Below are 14,259 nucleotides of genomic sequence, written 5' to 3'. Positions count from 1 at the left end.
AATATTTTTCGAATTGTTCATTTTTCGTGAAACAATCAAAACCTTATATATATTTTTCTTCAACAAATATTTGTTATTTTCCATTTACACAAAGAAAATGTTTGTTTATTTATCGTGAATCTCTCTTGCTTATTTGTTCTTCTCATAACCCTCTTTCTAATGTGACCAAGCTCCGCCGTGTGTTTTATCAAGCGCCCTGAACCCTTACACACCTATTTTATAAGACAAACCTAGGGCTTCTATTTCATAATTCATCTTAGGCAATTTTCTGAATTGTTTTCCAAGTACTTTCATTTAATAAATCAACTATTCCGACTTGGGTCTTATAATGCAAATTTCGATCTCCTTAGTGTCCTATGGGCTTGGCCAAAAATTAATACTCTTATGAGCTCGGTTCAATTAATTGACTTCAAGTCCATCAAGTCTATTAGCCGCCGATCCAATAAACATGCAAATGTATGGGCTTATCTATTAATAGTATGTTTGTTTAGGGTTGAAATCGATCCCTAATCTTTCACGTAATTAATGACTAACTGGGTAGCCAAAAATTAGGTATCAACAATGAGATATTTTAAGAAATCATTAACATAAAAATTGTCTATTTTATGATACATTCAACCAGTATGACAATTGTATAATAAGAATTAGTATGTATAACATAATTAAATCGATTATGTGCATATTAACAATCATGATAGATTTACATAATCTAAAACGTTTCTATATTTAGTAACTATTACCCGTGGTCGCTTTACTTATAAAAAAAATTATAGCAGGACCGAATATTTGTTGGAAAAATCCTTAAGAGTTTTATTTGAAAAGGATTAATCATGCCTTTCCTTGGAACAGCATTAGATGCCATGTTTCCACTATCTAGCCAGAATATGTACTTTATTTAAGTTAATGTTAAACATTAGATTACTATTTAGTTAGCAATTCATGTAGCACAATCTATATATTTGATAAGCCAATTAAGGCTTTTAAACCAATTTAGATACCAAACACTTAAAGACCCACATGTACTCGGAGTCATAATTGGATTAGTAAACGTTTGCCTAGGGTTTGGGAATCAGATAGTTTTGGGTGTAGAATCCTCCACACCAAACCAATGGGAATTCTCATAAACTCCATAGCTAATTATTTTAGTTAATCACGTCTTGGAATTTCGCGCATTCTGGAGGCATCTCCCAATGAAATATGACTCCTCCATGATGGCATGACAAGGCTTCCTTTGATTTGTTCGCCTCTTACTAGGGTCACCTAAGCTCGGCCATTATCTCAATTTATCGCTCGCTTGCTTAGTATTTTAGAAGAGAATGCTCTATTATTCTTCTTGTGTTGAACATATGAGATGATACTAATTTGGGAGAGAGGACCCTATTTATAAATTAGCCCATTTAGTTACAATCGTTGATCTCTCCTTGACAAAAACGTGAAAATCCAGTCTTCCTTATTTACTAACTACCCTTATTTATTACAAAAATTCCTCAGAAAACAAGTTTTTTTTTTGTCAGTTCTACTCTATTCATACCATACACTCACTCTCAGACTTTTGTCTTGCCTCTTGCGGAGCGTGGGAGTTGAAACCCACTCATGAAATTTACGCGTCCCCACATCATCCTTCCCTGAGAAAGTGGGGATTTGAACCCTTCACTTCCCCCTTCCATGTTAGAAGGGTGGCCATTGGGGTGAATTTATATTAAGCAAGCATGTTGATGTCATAATGTAGACGCATTTAGCGTATGGGGTTTGAGTATTACTTTTCCTCTTGTTTTGCTGATAACTATTTCAAGGAAATTATTTTCTGACTTTCCAATATTTGAATGATGAAAAACTATTAAATTTATCAAAAACATTCTTTCATGAACCCAAAAAAAAAAAACCTTAGATCAGAGGAGATGACTTTCTCTTCTAATGAGAAGGAAATTACTTTTCTTAAATAACCAAATGAATGAAAACTAACTATTTTATTTTAAAATGATTTTGATGAAAAATAGTTTCCTTTATAGTGAAGTTTTCAATGAAACAAACGCAACTTTTAAGATATTAAAAGTGTGAATATTATTTTTGTCCTACACCACTGCCATTTGTTTAAATAACATCAAGTTATTTAATTTAACATCAAGTATTTATGAGTTGGTTTAGTTTTTCAACTCATATATTAAAGCAAGTGTCAAATAAAAACATATGTATAAAGCACAATGTGATCCTATCTTCCCCATAAAATATATCCATATTTTTCATGCTCCAACTCGGCTAACTCCATGATTTATATAACATACTCAATAAAAAATTTTAACGACTTTGTATAGTCATCCGTATTTTATTTTCTCCACATAGTTACTATCTCTAAAAATCTAAATCCATAAATTATCTAGCAAATTTCTAGTTTATCAACATAAGTTTGTTCTAGAACACAATGGAGAGTGAACAACAAAAGGAGCTTCACGATAACTTTACATGAAATTGAGTCACGTGATATGATTCGCTTTAATTAATTAAGAGATGGATATATATACCTATCGTTGGTTTAAAGGATAGCCAGAAAGAAGGGATAAAAGAAATAAACCTTAGCCTTGGGATCGAAAATTAATCTATTAAAATTCCTTTATATGAGACTTCTAATAGCAAAATTAGGTTTGAACTTAGTCTCCACCCCTTTAAAACTTATCTATATCCTTTCTTGCAAACAATAACAATCAATATATTTAGTGAGATAGAGTCTAATTTTGATATATCATAATATGTGATAAGCATGGCCAAAGAAATCTGTAATTCAATTAAGAGCAACTTGTACTAGTAATTATAACCAGATTAGAAAACCTATGCCTATTAGGTTTAGGAATCATGTAGTATGGTTATATAATCTCCCGACCAAAGAAAGAAAATTTTTCATAAACTCCGTAGTTACATTATTTCAATTAATCATGTCTTCGAACAACTCACATTCTAGAGACAATTTCTCAACGAAACCCAGCTCCTCCACTGTAGCTCCACAACAGCAAAATCATTCCACACAGTCGGCGGCCGCACCTAGGAATGGACCAAGAGACGACAACAGCAGAGAGAATACTTATGAGCTTTTCAATGGAAAACCCGCTCTCCAGATAGCCAGGGAGGTTCTCAATCGGGATGATGGACATAATTTTTCCTTCTTCACAACAACACCAGAGGAATATTTTGGCTTACCCGCAAAGCCAAAATCGACCAATGGAGCAGCACCATCAAAAGGAAAGGACCATAAAGTTGAGGAGAAGGGAGGAAAGTCTGTCACCCATCCACGTTGATTTGCAAATTATTTAGGAATAATTAGGTTGATAATTTGGTTTGTTTTTTATGTTTTCTTCATGAGATTTCTTAGTTTAGGGTTTTGTTAAGCACTTTTTTTGCTGGTTCTCTCTGTGTATAAGTTTTTTTTTTTTTCCTCGTGAAATTGACTTTCATAGAATTATCTCTTTTAGTTCGTGAGTCACGTCTTGGCAAGAACAAAACGAGTACGGATGGGTTTTCTTGTGACAATAAGATTAGGCTATGGGCACGTATGGAAGTGGTGTTAGTTTTTTGTGTTCTCTTATTATTACTGTTATCTTTTATTTGGAAATTTGGATGGTCACATGTTTTTCGGGTGTTTCTATTACTACTATAAATATCACTAGTTTTTCTACCCCTGCGTAGGATCTTCTTCTTTTTTTCTTTTTTAATCAGAAAATAGAGAGGAGCAAATATTTCTTCCAATATTATAACTACATAGGTTTGTATTGTAACTAAAGGTTCTCTTTATTAGTAATAATGTAATTCTAACCACTAAACTTTTGTACTACAAAAAATAATGGACTATTGTAGATTTAAAAGTTAAAAAATGTATTGTTCGTGATCCTTTCCTAATCAAAACGAAGTCGCTGCAGTAACATCCAAGATGATTCTTGCTTGTCAATTAGAATTCTCGAAAATAGAGGCAATAGTTGAACAATCTCTTCAAAATTGAAAAGACTACAAGAGTCTCTCTACGTGGAAAGTGTAGATACCAAAGTAAATTTTTTTATAATTCCTCGATACAAATTAAACCTCCACAAGCCAGTAAAAGTGCAATGATTTTCAAAATCTAAATTACACAAATATTTCATAAGGAAGGAAAAAAAAAAACGAGGAAAGAGTTAACCGCAGTCGCTGAACAAAGTGAAAACGAGGAGCGACCTTCCTCCGACGAGCTCGCCTCCGATGGAGTTCTCCCTCGCCGAATCTCGCAGCTAAAACCCCATCTCTCTCTCTCTCTCTCCCTCTCCGGCGGCTCGAAAATGGCGTTCCTCTCGATACTCGTCTCCGCCATCCTCCTCCTCCTCCTCCTCCCTTCGCGCGGCTCCTCCGCCGCGGCGGCGGCGGCGTTCGCTTCCGGATCGGCGGCGATCGAAGAGGGAGGAGCGGGAGAGGAAGATTTCTCGGAGGCGCTGCTGCTGAAGCCGCTGCCCGACCGCAAGGTGCTGGCCCACTTCCACTTCGAGACCGGCGCTCCCGAGACGCCCTCCTACGGCCGCCACCACCGCCTCTTCCCCAAATCCATCGCTCAGCTCGTACGCTGCCCCCCTCTCTCGATTCCCTCGCGCCTGTCTTCGCGTGTTTTTTTTTTTTCTCGATTTGCGGATCTGCCATTGCCCAACTTTGTGAATGTTGTTGTCTGCGTTTGGTGGTTCGGGCCGCCAGGAGCTTGTTCTTAAGCATTCTTGATAAAGAATGCTTTTAATTTTGCAAAGAACTGATCTTGATTTGCATTCATTATGCCGAGAGTCGGTTGTCTTGAAAACTATAGTGTTTCCGTTATTTAGTTACTTTTTAAGACTCGTTGACGATATCGAATTTTCTGGAAGAGCATTTGGAGATCTGTTGTTCTTTACATTATCATGGAAATTTGCTTTGTTTTTTTTTTTTTGGGGGGGATTGAATTGATTGTGTCGATGTGTACGATGTGTACGAGGAGAAATTACATTACTCTCGTTGGAAACGTAATTTTTCATTTTTGGTGATGAGTTGTGTTACGGATGGGCGGTTCCAGGTGGGTAGGTTCCTGCACTGTAGGATTTTGGATTGGTTTTATAAATTTCGAAACCTGTAGCGGGTATTTATGTGCCCTGCACACAAAAGAGGATCGGTACGAAGAGAGATTTGGAATTTTTACTCTCCATGTGATATTGGTTCGAGTGGGTACCCTAGATGTCTTCATTCCTGATGGTGTTGATGTAGATCGTATTCTAGACCCTGTCTTATTCTATTGGATCCGTGGGAACTACTTGTGCAAATCTTTCCAAGAGTATTGGCTCCAAGGGCTTTGGTGCTCACCCTCAGTTGTCATGCCAAAGGGACATGTTCTTCCAAGAGTATCACTGCTCGCCCATGGTTCAAATGCCAGAGTGACATCATCTATCGGTGCTGACTTGACAGTCTAGCTCATGGCAGTGGGAAGGAATTAAACTTAATTGGGATATTCTTTTTACTGGCTGTGACCAATCTGATTTTTATTCTATTGCATTTTTTATCTCAAATAGTGAGTGAAATCTCATTTCATGTCCTCAATAGATGTACTCTAGTAAACTATCATTGTGGTGAATGCGTTTGAGCAATTTACAGTGTTAACCTGATTACATTCAACCTACTTATTCCGAAACACACTCCAAAGAAACTGCTCTTTGGTAGGATCTTTAGGATGCAAAATAACTTACGGATTTTTGGTACTGTTTTGACAGGTCAAGAAATTCCACATTCAAGAAATGGAGTTGTCTTTTACACAAGGTCGGTGGAATTATGAGAGTTGGGGTGGATTTGAACCAATAGCAAGCAGCAATGCGAAGCCACCTGGGGTTGAATTATGGGCTGTCTTTGACGTCCCTCCAGATGATGTTGATGCTTCCTGGAAGAATTTAACCCATAGTCTTTCAGGACTTTTCTGTGCTTCCATCAACTTCCTTGAATCTTCAACGGCTTATGCCGCACCTGAATGGAGCTTCAGGCCTGCTCCAGGAAGCCTGAGGTATGGCACACTTCCTCGTGAGGCTGTTTGCACCGAAAACTTAACTCCATGGTTAAAGCTCCTTCCTTGCCGTGATAAAGCTGGGATATCTTCGTTGATGGACAGACCATCTATCTATAGAGGATTTTATCATTCTCAAAGGTTGAGATTGAGGTCAGTTAAGACTAGTTCTGATGGAACTCACTCAAGCATCATACTCGAACAGACTCTTACAGTTGTTCTTCATCCTAACATTCAGAAGACGAGTACAGTGAATTACGGGGAAAATAAATTACAACCGAGCTGGTCTATGAGTTCACTTTTTGGGAGGAAAATCGGTGGGACATGTCTTCTTGCCAAGTCTTCTAATGTTTATCTCCAACTCGATTGGGATCTGGTGAGAGAACTAAAACATCTGCAAAATGGAAATCAGGAACTTGGGGTTGAAAGTATAATGGAAGAAAGTTTTCTCAGTAATCCTGCCTTTGTGTTATCTGATGAGCCAGATAAAGTGATTAATGAAGTTAATTCTCGTAGTGAGGGCTCCTCAGCAATTTTGTATGAATTTTCAGTCAGGAAGCACAGTGATTTGGGACCTTTTGATCTTGGCTTTACTTGGAAGACTCCTATAGTCTGGTCATGCCCACAACTGCCTTTACGTGTCAGTCGATTCTTAATGGGAAGTGGGAATGAAAGAGGTGCTATTGCTATCTCCTTGAGATCAACAAGAGTAAGGGAGGGACTAACAAATGCCAAAGCCATGGGAGAGAGTTGTAAATTGGATGTAAATGTTTTCCAAGTTGTGCCCTGGTATATCAAGGTCTACTTTCATACAATGAAAGTGTTTGTGGATGGAAAGCCTATAGCGGTTTCAGATATCATTGAGAAGATACATGTTTCACCCTCAGAAGACAAAGTATCTCCAGGGGTGTTGGAGATGATTCTGAAATTACCCTGTAGTGTAGACTCTGCTGGTTTCACTTTGGAGTTTGACAAGGTTTGCTTTAACATCTTGCTCTTGTCAGTTGCAATTATCTTGTCATAGACAGAAGTTTCCGTTAGATTATTTAGTGCTCAATCGAGCAGAACACTAGTCATATGCATTGCATTAACAAATGATGGCAATGATTTATAAATATTCACGTAGTATTAGCACAGTAGGTTCCTTCTTCGTTGGTATAGTATAGTGGAAAATCTTTCCATTGATTGGTGAAAAAATATTGATTAAGACTCTTTTGGTTATTGTTCTATTTGCAAGTGAAAATAAATGCAGAATCTCAGAAGTTATATCAAACAATCAAGAACATGAAATCTGTGTTGGATTATAGTCTCCCTTACACCTTTTTACATCATTTTCGTAAGATATAATAGCTGAAGCATCTTAGTAACAACCTGCAGTGATAAATGCAATAAAAGCCATAAGTGAAAGCTTTAAAGCTACAATTAAGAGTGAAACACAACCTTGTTTAATCTCTAGGGTATCTCATCAACATCTGGACATTTTCATCTCTCTAGCATCCGTAAGAGCTGCTCCATTAAGCGATGGCATCATGTCACCCTCAAAAGAGGAGGTGATGATGATGATGTGAGTGACCATACTTGATATAACGTTGAGACTATATTTTCAAAAGAAACATAATAGCATGATTTCTTTTCCCCATCAAAGGCCTTTTAGGATGATAAGGAATGGAGCAACAGAATGATAAGTTTCCAAGTTAAAGACATGGTAGAAAGAGATTCACTACTATTTGCATTGTTGAACTGAAATATCTCTTATATCAGCAGGTGCAAGAGTTAAACCTGCACTGGGATTTTATATTGTATTTTCCTACAATGATAGGCCACTGGCTTTTGCTTAGTTATGGGCTTGTTCTCTGTTTTTATCTTTGGTTGTGGCATGAATGGACTGTGCATTTGCAAAACTGGTTTTTTTATCATATCAGGATTTTCAGTGGTTCCCAAAAAGATACAGCATTCCAAGTTGGGCCATCCACATGCTGCTGCTGCTGCTGCTGATTTTCGCCTGCTTTAATCGTATCTCTCCAATGTCAGATTCTTATTGTTATGCTTTCTTTTATTGATGTAGGGATTTCTGCACATTGATGAATATCCTCCGGATGCTAATCAGGGATTTGACATCCCCCCAGCTGTAATAACATTTCCTAACTTTCACGTGAAAATGCATTTTGGTGAAGATAACTCGTCAAAACAGTCGGCGGTGTTGTCTAGGTTTGAGGTACTAAAAGGCTGTATGTTGTTTCTTAATTACTACTGAGTGAAGAAGAGAACATACTCATTGCTTCTTGTGAATTATTTTTTTACATTTACAGGACAACATTCCTGTTCGATCTTACACAGAAGTATTGCTAGTTCCTCTGACAACTCCTGATTTCAGCATGCCTTACAATGTGATCACTATTACATGCACCGTATTTGCATTATATTTTGGGTCTCTGCTTAACGTGCTTCGTAGACGTGTCAATGAGGAGGAAAGATTTCTCAAAAGCAAAGGTACTTTTTCTTGACACCATGGTCATTGGTTTGATGACTTGATGGATGATATAGTCAATTTCCGAAAATAAACTTTTCTGGATTTGAGGTGTTCTTGCTTTCATAACCACTCTTAAGTTCAACCTTTTTTCAGTACCATGATAGTATGAGGATAGACCATGTAATCACTATGAAAATTTGTTGCAGTTCCCATCTCAGGATTCGTGTATCTGTCTGTTCATCTTGTAAAGAATTTTTAATATATACCTAGAGCAATGCCTGCTATTGAAGTTTTTGGTAGCAGTCCAAAACGTACTCTTACCCTCTCTCTTTTCAATGAGTGATGCACTGTTAGAAAACTTTTCGTCTCTATTTTTGCAGCTTATATATGTATGTATGTTTGTATGTATGTATGTATGCATGTATGTATGTATGTATGTGAAGTACCTTATTTGCCTCATTAGTCCATCATGGAGATCAAGGAACTGAGATGACCCTTGAAAGTGTATTGACAGCGAGAAACCTGAGATTATATTCACTGCGATAAACCTACTTTTTCTTCCTTTTTTTTTTTTTTTTTTTTTTTTTGTGTGTGTGTGTGTTTCAGACAAACTTCCACAAACCTACTACCATATCTGGTTAGCTTTATAAGTTTTACCTGCAAAAGCAGCAGATATAATATACCTTTGCCTACAATGATCTTTCATCCATTTTATTCAGCATGCCATTTAATGGAAATGATCATGACCTGCAACTTTTTCTATTTATCCTATTCAGATTCTGATATCTTTCGCAACCTTTTCTTATGAATTGTCAATTTGCAGACAAGAGGTCCAGTCCACTGTCTCGTCTGCTTAGTAAGCTGTCCGCCAAGCTTGGAGGAAAACCAGTGGTAACGTCACAGTCATCAGCGAGGTCATCATCTTTTATTAGTTTAAAACTCATACTAAAAATCATATTGGTAGCTGGGATTGCAATTGCTTGGCAATACTTCTCCGAATGACGTCGCATGGAGTAATTTAGATAGGGTTTTTGTACATTATGTCCCAAAAGATACGATACCTGAGGTCAAAAGATTTTCTGAATTTTTGCTTTTGTTAACATGTACTGTATAGATGAGATTTTGCACATTTTTGTCCTAATGAGAAATTGACATGGATTGACGGTTCAGGTACGTTCTAGTTCTGTTGCTACTTTGTAATTCACAATTTTTGTGGTACTTTAAAAAGTTGCGATGAGTTAAATATATTTCACAAGAGAAAGGAGGATTATATGCCTTTGCTTCTGATGGCATGTAATGAAATGTGATGGGACGCTTTGGACACCGCCACAAGCCAATTCTTGTCATTTGCAACATTGGCATTAGTATACTGGCGCCCGTCTTTTATGAGACTTGCTCCTTCGTTTCTGCAGGCGAAGTGTGCCTTTATGCTTGAATGCTCAACGTCGTTTCGTCCCTAACCCAGAAGACGATGTATACATGTGGTCCATGTTTTGTTGGAATTTTTGTGGAAAAAGAAATCCCACGCGAACATTTCGAAATAGAGAACTTCACAAAATGCTAAATACGAAAGTCACATCATGCGAGAGTAATTTCTCTTGGTGTGAGGATAAGAACAGAAAATGGTTGTCGAAGTGTCTTTGCAAATACAGACTGATGAGGAGATGTAGGCGAGTCTGATAAAGCTCCCATGAAAGCACATGGCCATCCGGATTAGATGTTTCAACCCGGTCACTACTTCATTCGTGCATATCGTGCTTTGTGCTGTGACTTGATAATGGTACTAATGAGTTCTTGTCATGTTACTTCGTTTTCATGGAATAATTTGGTCATATGCTACATTATCATCCATGAAATTCGAATTTCTTGCCGTCTTGGTTGTTGGTATGCGTTATTAAAGTTGTCTAAGGGACAATCACCCCTGTATTTTGATTATGAAACTGTCTTTACGAAAGAATGAGGGAGTAATAACGAGCATTTTGCTATCTAGTATGACCTCATTGTGTATGTATTTCCAAGTACAGTGAAGAACAGCAAAATATCAATGGAACATTTGCGGCGTTTGGGGCTCTGAGCATCCAATTCCCATTTACTCTATATAGTGAGATGCTTACCGATCCTCTTGCCTAAAGCCTTCACCTAGTTCAAAGGGCGCGGAAGCTATTGGCGAGACTGACCTATTATCTATCTAAAGATGCTGTATTAATGAAGTCCTACTCTATAAGCTAAATTCGTTAGGAACAGAAAATTAGACAACAAATGTTGCTAAAAACATCGAGTGGCCGTAATAATAAAATATTCTCTCTTAGTCATTCTTCGTATCTTTTATGATTATTTTGGCAACCGATTAATCCCCACTAAGTGTAGCAATACGCCCGGATCAAAAGAGGTTGAAACGAGCTCTTATGGAACAAACGATTTGTCGGGAGCAAGAGATCAGCTTAAACAAATTTGTCCTCTTCTAACAGAAGCTTCATCATCATTCTATCGATGGTTCTGTCTCTGCTACACAAGCGTGAGAATCTGCATCGAAGTTACTCACGAAGGCTGAATGTACATACTTCCTTTGCGGATCAGTTGTTTAGCTCGACATAAGGCTTCACCATATGAGATGATACGACAAATATTAGCCCCAAGGCAATGGATATGGCAATGCTACCAAGGAGAAAGCAGATCAAATGAAACAAGACAGGTTCAGATTTATCTCATTAGACTGGCAGGGACGAAGGAAGAAAACAAGGAAAACTTCTCGTATAAGTGGAAAACTGTTCTATCAATGTAATGCTTTGTCATAATTCAATAGTGCCTACTGTCGGCACTTTCTCATACACAGGAGTCCCCCTAAACCTCTTGGGAAGAATACACCGGCCTCCAAATCGCTGCTGTAGGTAGATGAAAACAGCAAACAGCAAACCCCCAAAAGGAATGATAATGTCCCAGGCAGGGGAGTAAAAATCCATCCTATGGTTTGCGTATATATAAGACGGATCGAGGTTCCAGCCAGAATTGTGAGCCCTGTAAAGATCATAAGCATGGGGTACTAAATGGACTATTGTGGTCCCAACATAATAAGAACGAGATAATGCTTCTACAGAAGAGTCGAAGAATAAGTTGAACAGGAGCTGAGGGAGTAGAAAACCGTCCAGGACCAATCCTGCGTAAGATTTAAGGTCCCCCCAAAATAAAACTTGCTGGTAACTGATACGGCCTCGGCGTAGAAAAGGACTTCTGTGAGAATTCCTCCATTGGTGAATGAACCAAGCTATCAACCCACCGCCGATATACATTGGTAGAGATACAAAGATGACCTTTTTCTCAGCCACCCACAAGCCCTTGGGTTTGTCATCATCATGTCTTGCAGACCAAGTCATGCGGAGAAGATAAAGCTCCAAAAGGAAAGCTACCATAGTAACCACCCTTACAATTACTTCATTGACTTCAAGCCACCCACCGCTCCCGAGAAAAATGCTCTGCCTATTATGGTTTGTCACGAGTGCTTCAAAGTTTAACAGGAGAGGAATCATATGTCCTAGAGTAAGACCAATCAGCATAGTGATGGAAATGAAAGGAAGCACCTCTGGTTGCTTTTTCACGTGGAAAAGCTGTAAGCCCACAAAAACACATGCAAGAGTATTAGAAACAAGAACCATCACGATCTCCAAGTCCATCCTCCAGATGGACTCATCGGCTTGTTCTACATACATTGAACTTGAAGCTAGGTCCAGTGAATCAAAGTAAAGAGGATCCGATTTCCCTCTAGTGCTTTTAATAGTCCCCTTGATTTTCTCATTTGCTTTCCCAGTCAATGGACGCAACTGGATGTTGATCTGAATCTCACAGTCCATTGAGCCATACACTTCTGCCCCACTTTGTGTGACATGGCGACAGCCCATCATGCACAAAAGACCAGTTTCATTATTATATGTTCCTTCTGCAAAAATAACAACTGCTTTGGATGAAAGATTTTCGCCACCTAGCTCAAAATTATCGTGAGGTTTGAAGCGTATCGTGTAACTGATGTTCTGCAAGAGACCGTGGGTGCTGTCCAGCTGAACTGCATTCTCTGTTTGATGTGCTGTAAGCATGTAACTGCCATTATAAAGATGTGAATTGAAACGTTTATCACCCACAAATAGTGGAGAAGAATAACCAAAAGCTATCTGCCCCTTCGTAAACTTGATTGACATGTCAAATCTCATATCCGATGAGTACGAATTTGGATATCTCTTTCCCTTATGCTTCCCAGCCTTTGACTCACAAGGTTTAGCACTCCCCCTCACTCCATACTCATACTTGACACCTGGTAATGCATCATTGTGACCCCGAAATTTGATCTTATCAAAATAACCGGAATCCTTTACAGTTTCATTGCTCCACATCCATCCTACAACTGGATACCGGTTTATAACAGAAAAGGTGGCAGGGAATCTCCAGCACAACTTTATCGAGCAATTTCCTGCGAAAGCATCAGTCAAAGACATTGAAAAGTTCAAGATTCGGCAAGCAACAGCACACCACCTATTGGCCTTCAAATCCCATTCTCCTTCACCGATTAGGGTAGTGCTAGGATCGAAATTATGGTAGCCATAATAAACATTGGTGACATTTTGAAACTTCAATAACAACTGCATCTTACCCTCCTCCAAACATCGAATCACAGTGAAGCTCATGGCCTTGGGTAAAAACCCGACATCCGTGCCAAGAGGGTTGCACTTACCACCACCACAAACAATCTTGTATTCCAAGTCAAAGGCCAAATTCCGAGTCAAGGCCAAGCACAAACCTTGCCCCAGTTTCTCACTAGACAAATTATCTCCTTTACCATCATCAAATTTATCAAAAGACCCAATCCCTCCCTCCTTCTCTATCAAACTATACTCATAATCGACACTTCCACTTCTCAAAGCCAGTACAGATACAGTCCCAAAATGATCTGCACCACCAGCACCATCACCACCGTCCAAGCTCTCCAAAACCCCACTAACAAAACTACTGTTAATACTCGATTGCAGCGGATAATTCAGCTTGAAAACGGCATGGAAACTACGGTTGAAAAACACGCCGGATCCGACCATGCAAAGCTTACCTGAAGATTGAGACCAGTACCCATTAAGCCCGAACTTCACCGTACCCCGCCTGACGGGGATTCTCGGCCCGCGGACGTGAAATTCGCGCAATCTCCGGTTCTTCGGCTTCCCAAAGATCGCACTCACATAGGGATCCACGAACACTAGCGACCCATGCAGACTGATCACGTCCTCGGACTCGGTCGTGTGCATCGCCATGGGAGCGAACGACACCGCCCTCTTCAGATCATGGCCGGACTCGCCCCCACTCCGCCGGCCACCATCGGCCGAGAAGTACCCGCCGTAGAATTGGAGGAGCATGGCGTACGAGCTGGCCGATTCGGGGCGATTATGTGCTGCCGGGGGACCACGCCGCCGCAGTGCTTGTCGTAATAGGATTCGAAGTTGCCGGAGTGGATTCTCGCCGCGGACGCGGCGATGCCCAGGAAGCAGGCGGCCGCGAAGAGGAGGAGGGCGGCGGGAGAGGACGTGGGTTCCATTGGGTTTTCGCCGGAGGACGGAACGACGGCAATGGGCAGTGGCCAGAGGGACGGCGGGATCGAGGGAGGGCGCGCCGAGGGGTGTCAAGACGCCATTGATGGGGATGAAGTGAAGCTATTTGTAGAAATGCGCAGCAGAAAAACCCCGGAGATGACGACAGATCTGTGTCTTTTTGCGGGGACTTTTGGCCATTGGGTTTTACG

At 39.6% G+C, this 14,259-nt stretch overlaps 2 protein-coding genes across 2 annotated transcripts; one reads left to right on the top strand and one right to left on the bottom strand.

Moving 5' to 3' along the window:
• Window positions 1–4,168: 4,168 nt before the first annotated feature.
• On the top strand, window positions 4,169–9,716 carry LOC104445280 (GPI transamidase component PIG-T). The gene is made up of 5 exons (XM_010059119.3): window positions 4,169–4,568; window positions 5,736–6,995; window positions 8,085–8,234; window positions 8,329–8,509; window positions 9,313–9,716. The coding sequence occupies exons 1-5, from the start codon at window positions 4,296–4,298 to the stop codon at window positions 9,489–9,491; spliced, it is 2,043 nt and encodes a 680-aa protein (XP_010057421.2). The 5' UTR covers window positions 4,169–4,295; the 3' UTR covers window positions 9,492–9,716.
• Window positions 9,717–11,278: 1,562 nt separating this feature from the next.
• On the bottom strand, window positions 11,279–13,876 carry LOC104447216. Its single transcript, XM_010060981.2, has one exon. The coding sequence runs from the start codon at window positions 13,874–13,876 to the stop codon at window positions 11,279–11,281; it is 2,598 nt and encodes an 865-aa protein (XP_010059283.2).
• Window positions 13,877–14,259: the final 383 nt, after the last annotated feature.

Source organism: Eucalyptus grandis, chromosome 5 (assembly GCF_016545825.1).
Source record: "Eucalyptus grandis isolate ANBG69807.140 chromosome 5, ASM1654582v1, whole genome shotgun sequence".
Taxonomy (NCBI): Eukaryota; Viridiplantae; Streptophyta; class Magnoliopsida; order Myrtales; family Myrtaceae; genus Eucalyptus; species Eucalyptus grandis.
Note: the sequence above shows the minus strand (reverse complement) of the source record. Positions and strands in the feature narration are given on the sequence as shown.

Coding starts and splice junctions, on each gene's coding strand:
- LOC104445280 (XM_010059119.3), top strand. CDS start 4,296: ATGGCGTTCCTCTCGATACTCGTCTCCGCCATCCTCCTCCTCCTCCTC. Junction 4,569..5,735: donor CCAAATCCATCGCTCAGCTC/GTACGCTGCCCC, acceptor CTGTTTTGACAG/GTCAAGAAATTCCACATTCA. Junction 6,996..8,084: donor TCACTTTGGAGTTTGACAAG/GTTTGCTTTAAC, acceptor TTATTGATGTAG/GGATTTCTGCACATTGATGA.
- LOC104447216 (XM_010060981.2), bottom strand. CDS start 13,876: ATGCTCCTCCAATTCTACGGCGGGTACTTCTCGGCCGATGGTGGCCGG.